The sequence below is a fragment of the Rhinopithecus bieti genome, unplaced genomic scaffold (assembly GCF_001698545.2).
Source record: "Rhinopithecus bieti isolate Rb0 unplaced genomic scaffold, ASM169854v2 scaffold_31823, whole genome shotgun sequence".
Classification (NCBI taxonomy): Eukaryota; Metazoa; Chordata; class Mammalia; order Primates; family Cercopithecidae; genus Rhinopithecus; species Rhinopithecus bieti.
In genome coordinates, this window is record NW_016814121.1 from 2877116 (window position 1) to 2883142 (window position 6027).

Genomic DNA, 6027 nt, shown 5'->3' on the forward strand with positions numbered 1-6027 from the left:
GAGGAGGCAGAGGTTGGGGGGCAGAGGTGGGGGGTAGAGGTGGGGGCAGAGGAGGGAGGGGCAGTGGAGGGAGGGGCAGAGGTGGGGGGACAGAGGTGGGTGGGTAGAAGAGGGAAGGACAGAGGTGAGGGGGCAGAAGTGGGAGGGGCAGAGGTGGAGACTCTGGGGATGGGACTCCTGAGCCAGGCTGCAGAAGTCACAGATCATGGCCACCTGCCTCCCACAGGCCACATGCACCCCAGGTGCAGGTGTGCCCAACTCAACTCCTTTCCTGCAACCACCAGACCAGCCTGAGGCAGCTCCTGGAAAGGTTCAAGGACTCAGTCACAGAGGTCCTCAGACAAGGATCCATGCATTTACCCAAGAAATGGTGCCCAGCAGCGTGGGCAGCGGCTCCCCAGGGCAGGAGGGGTTCAGCTGGCAGAAATAGAGCGGCAGTTGCCAACCGCCCCAAAGACCCGGGCTTAGTTGGGGGCCACCACCCTGTGCCCTCCCCAGCAGCAGTGAACACCGCCTGAGAGGGCACCATGCCACCCCGACAACCCCACCCCACCACACAGGCACTGCGGTCATCCCCAGCCAGGCGGGGAATCGGAAGCTCAGTGAGGTGGAGGTTGGCTGTGGCTGAGTCTGGTGTGGAACCCAGTTCGGGAGTGACATGTGGTTAAAGGGGGCTGGAAGGGAGGGGTCTGTGAGCTGAGCCAGGGCCTGGGCTTAGCACAACCAGGCACTGTCACCCCAGTTCCAGCCTCCTCACTTTGAGAATCCTGGGCAGGCGCTGCTGGTCAGCTTGGCTGTGCGGGGACCTGGCTTGGATCTGTGTCTGGACAGCTTCCCAGGGAACCCCACAGGCTTCGGGGGTGGCCCACGGACTCCACCCCCAGCGGCTTCCTGCACCACCAGCCCCACCACCCTGGCACCTCGCCTCCCTGCATTACCCGACAGCATGAAAAGCCTCCAGCACTGGAAGCTGCCCCGATGGGCACTGCCACTCTTGGACTGCTCTAGCCCCGGCCACCCTGTGCTCCCAGGCAGCCCCAACCCTGCCCACCTGGGCTGGTGGTGGCAGAAACAGTGGCACAGTTGTCATCCCCCAGTTGCTCAAGAGATGGGGGAACCCAGATGCTTCCAGGGGCCCAGGAAGGGCCAGGGGTGGAGGGGACCAGGCAAGGCCCTGGAGTCAGCAGGTTTGGTGCCAAATCCAACACCTGACGGGCTCCAGGCACCCCGGTCTGCTGGGGGCAGGCGGGGACCTAAGGCTGGGGAACATGTGGGCCATGTGGGGACCCTCATCCTCACCCCCAGCATTGCTCCCACCCCAGACCCGCCCCTCACATGCAGGACGTTCTGTGGCCACCACTCAGAGCCACAGACCTCAGTCCTGAAAGAGGACTCTGGGCCCTGGTGATTTCAAAGCAGAACCTTTTCTGGGAGCCCAACATGTCACACACAGGAAAGTGGGGCTTGGCCTGAGGGGCAGAGGGGCGCGTGCGAGGTAGAGTGGTGTGTGTGGGGTATGGGGGTGCCTGTGGGGCAGAGAGGGGTGTCTGCAGGGTAGAGGGGTACCTGTGGGGCAGAAGGGTGGCCTTTGGGACAGAGGGGTGCCTGTAGGGCAGAGGGGTGGCCTGTAGGGGAGAGGGGTGCCTGTGGGACAGAGAGATGCCTGCGGGGTTGGACCCCACATTACCCTCCCCAACTTCCATGGCCATTCCTGAGGAATTCTGCGAAGCACAGCTTGGGAACCTGAACCTCATTTTACACCACAGGGCACTGAGGCACCCAGAGGGCAGGTGTCCGGTTCAGACTCACAGCATGGTAGGGACCCACCCTGAGAGGCATCCCATGGATAACCGGCACTCGCTGTCTGAATCAACCAGCACTAAGCAGGGAGACAGAAGGACACCACACCTCCCATCTCACAAGCGCGCGCGCACACACACACACACACACACACACACACACACACACAGAGGACAGGGGCACCTCAGGCCATCAGAGGCAGCCCTGGCCTGGGGGATGGAAGCCGGTTCTGGCCAGCACAGCTCAGTCACCAGCTTCAATCCACAGACCCTCCGCTCGAACCTGGGCGCTCAGCCCTGAAGGGGGGTCGAGATTCCAACACCTTCCTCAGGTCGCTGGGGAAGTGTCCACAGGCTCTCTATTCCCACGACTTCTGACCCCCCAGCACCCCAGATGCAGGGGTAGGTCAGCTGGGTGAGGGCCCCTGGACTGGGGGAGGTCCTCTGTGCTGTTTCCGACCGTGGTGAGGTGGGGCCGCCTCATCACCCACCTGCCTGCTTTCAGTGGAGGGAGAATCTCTGCCGGGCAAGGAGCAGAGGCTGGGTCCTCCCGCTGGCCTCCCAGAGGTGACCCTCAGCGACAGTGGGGGGCCGCCCAGGGCACGGGGCAGGAGGGGCTGGGAGCCACAGGCAAATGCTCCACTGCTGTCCGGGGCATCTGCGGTGCCCCCTTGGTTGGTTCCTGGAGAACATGCCACCGAGGGCTCTACCTGCTGGGGAGGTGCACCTGGCTTAGCCGCACAGTCCTGTGCCTCTGAAACACGGGCCTCGTGGGTTTCTGTGACTTTCCTGCCCATGGGAGCCATCCTGCTAGCGGGGCAGGTGTGTCGGGGGTAGATGTCCACCCACCCCATGTCCTCTCCAGAGAGTGAGGGGCCGACCCAACAAAGGCAGGACCCTTAGGGTGATGAAGGGTGGGCTTGGAACCCCCACCAAGGGACTCGAGGGTCTGTGCCCGCAATTTGCAGTTAATGATGCTGTCCGCTCTCCTCCAAAGGGCAGCCCGCCTGCCCTCTCATCAGACCACATCCTGTGTTGGTTTTTTTTTTAATCAATGCGGTCAGCACGGCCCCCTTCACCACCAGCGTCCCCAATGGAATCCCAGGGTCAGGAATGCGCAGCAGGCAGTTGGCACAGCAGCAAGCACGCTGCAGGCCATATAAAGCAGGCAGAGCCCAGGGCCCCTGCCTCCTGGACGAGGACCCAGAGCAGCTCTGCCCAGCCCAGCCCCGGAGCCCCAGAATCCACCAGCCAGCCCTCCTAGGAGCAGTCCCAGCCACACGGTGAGCACAGCTGCCCTGTCCCCAGCAGGAACTCCAGCTCAGGCCCTGCCCGGGCAGGAGCCAGGCACGGGCAGTCAGAGGGCACAGAGAAGCACAGGGAGGGCGGACCCGGAGAGGGAACACCAGTGCCTCACCTGCCAATGCCCAGAGCAGCACAGATTGGTCATGGCTGCCCTGCCAGGGCTGGGACCCAGCCTTACCCTTGTGCTTTCCCTGCTGCGGGGCCTGAAGCCCTGACTCGCGCTGGGGCCCCCTTTCCAGTGATGAACACCCCCCGTTTCTACCAGATTCTCAAAGGGGTGCATGAACCCTTACAAGGGGTGAAGGGGTCCAGGGCCTGCTGTGTCAGGATGTCTCCTTTCTAGACACCCAGCGGCTACTCCCAGGCGGATTTATCCACCAGGATGGAACGGTCCCCAGTCCACATCACAGTCAGCAAAGTGCTTTCTGTGAGGAGGGAATGGGGCTGGGTCCCTGCAGAAAACCACCTCGTGGAAGCCCCACTCTGTGCCCTGATGGGAAGGTTTTCCTGGTGGTGAGGGAGGTTGCTCCATCCCTGGGGGACGAGAGAAGCTTAGAGGAACTGGATTCGGGTAGAAATTGGGGTTGCGTTTATTATTTTTTAGAAAGCTTCCTGGCTGAGCTCACTTCTTTGAAATGTGTTCAAGGGAGCCATTTCTGGAAAGGGCTCTGGGGACTCCTGTACTGTCTTCTCCAGGGCCGGTGCTCTCTATTCTAGCCTCAGTTTGACTCAGCAGAGGACAAGCCAGCTCCAGCTCCCCCGCAGTCATTGTGAAAAAGGCTTCCTTTGCCAGACAAGGGAGCAAGTGCTTCCAAGGCAGGTTCATTCCAGGAGGATGGGTTTCAGGTACCCCGAGTGCCATGTGGAGTAGAGTAGGGACTTGGGGCATGCCTTCCTGAGTCAAGCCCAGTTAGATCTGGGACTGAACTCCAGCTCTGGCACTGATAAGGCCATGAGGTCTGGGGCAAGTCACCTCAGCTGTTTGAGCCTGACACCACCCCTGCGAAACAGGAGGGTTGGGAGGACCTAGCAGATACGTATGCTTCTTGAAGAAGCCGTCGGCCATTACAATTGTGAATTCAGAGCCTCCACTTTCTAGCTGTGTGGCCTGGGCACAATCTCAGTTTTTCTGAGTTTTGTTGCCTGAAAAAGTGGGACTGGCAGGACCTACCAAGCAGGATGACTAAGAAGATGAAGTACAATCACGTGAGAGCTCTTAGCTCGGAGCCTGGCAGACCTATGGTGCCCAGGCCCCAGCGGCGTCTGCACGCTCCTTCCCAGGTGTGTGTCCGAATTAGGCCAGGACCATCAAATCTGTTTCTGGCTTCCAGGAGCAACTGGTTCCCACGTGAAAGAGACATTAGCAGGATGTCCCAGCTAAACGGCATAGCTAGACCCATTTAGTATTAAGTTGAAAACTAAGGGAGATTGATGCTTTTAACTTTCCACCCCACAGTTCTGCAATGGTATGGCTATTTTATAATAAGAGAAAAATGAGCATACATTTGCTGACTCTCCCAGGGCCGCCTGGGCACTGCTCTGCCATCCAGCAGTGGTGGATTTACAGTGCTCAGCTGCCCAGGCAGGCAGATCATGGGGAATGCAGGAAAAGAACCGGCCTAATTGGTACAGTCACCTCCAGATCCTGCTAATAAAACAGTGGCCTAGTCCCAGCATTGCTCGGAAGCCGGCCTCAGCTGAGCCCCCTGCTCACACCTATGCTGGCCGGGAAACACTTTGGTGAGTTGCGCTTGGCCACATGTGCAGCTTGTAACTCTGCCTCTTTCCTCTGGGTCAGATGGTAAGGTCCTACCCCCTGGTCTGCCTCCTCCTCCTGCCGCTGGGCACCTGCTTTCCTCTACTGGACAGAAGACAGCCCACAGACGCCATGGGTGGCACTGGAGCCAGAGAAAGCTGGGCCAACCTGGCCGAGGGGCCCCGACCCCACTCTGTGTGGGGCTCCTCTCGGTGGCTGAGAGCTTCACCGCCACAGGCCCTGCTTGTCATGGCCAGGGGGCTACAGACATCGGGCAGAGAGCATGCTGGCTGCAGGTTCCGCTACGGGAGGCAGGATGAAGGCAGTGAGGCCAACGACTTCCTCCCTGCCGGAGGAGTGAAGGCCAGCGGCCCGTTAGGGAACCTGGCTGAGGAGCTCAATGGCTACAGCAGGAAGAAAGGCGGCTTCAGCTTCCGCTTCGGTCGGCGGTGAAGGGCCAGGATGCCTTGGAAGGGTTTGCTTCTTGGACTCACCCCCAGTGTCTTCACCCCTGCCTTCTCCCCCAGTCTCAAAGACCACGACACCCAGATGGTGCAGGCATGGTTACGATGAATGATCCATGGTAGGACAGGTCAGGTGTGTGCTTACTTTTGACTTCCAACTTTGCTGAAGCGAAAAAGTAGGCAGTGTCAAAAAGGAGGCTGTCTTGGCTCCTCGGTCGTCCCAGCCTCTTTCTTCCCCTGGGGCTCTGACTCGGAGCAGCCCCCTGGCCCCAGGGGCACGGAGCTGAGGGGCCATGAATGTGAATAGCAGAGCCAGGCAGCGGGCTGAGGGCTTACAGTTGGGTAATCAAAGTTGTGACAGTCTATAGGGACAACTGCAGCTGACATCAGACTGCAAATGAGTACATTCCACTGGGTACAGAGGATGGTTCTGAAAGTTAAAAACGGGAAAAAAGAACCCAATCCCCTTCTCCATCCCTTTAGCACCAGATCCCCCTGGCAAGAAGCCCCTGCTGTGGTGTGCCTTCCCCTCTGACGGCGGCCCTTCTCTGCAGCCCAGTGTTAGCCCGGCCAGGAGTCTCCTGGGAGATGCATTGGGAAGGAATACGTTTTTGCTATAGCAAGGTTGCATTTCACTTGTTCAAAATCAGAATATGTCGTGTGTATCTTTTCAAATAAAAGTTGTGACAACTGCAAAACCATA

The 6027-nt window shown here is 59.6% G+C and overlaps 1 protein-coding gene across 1 annotated transcript; it reads left to right on the forward strand.

The window, feature by feature from the left end:
- Positions 1–1967: 1967 nt before the first annotated feature.
- On the forward strand, positions 1968–6027 carry QRFP (pyroglutamylated RFamide peptide). Its single transcript, XM_017849950.1, has 3 exons — positions 1968–2201; positions 2797–3082; positions 4903–6027. Exon 3 carries the CDS (start codon positions 4903–4905, stop codon positions 5311–5313), a length of 411 nt encoding a protein of 136 aa, XP_017705439.1. The 5' UTR covers positions 1968–2201; positions 2797–3082; the 3' UTR covers positions 5314–6027.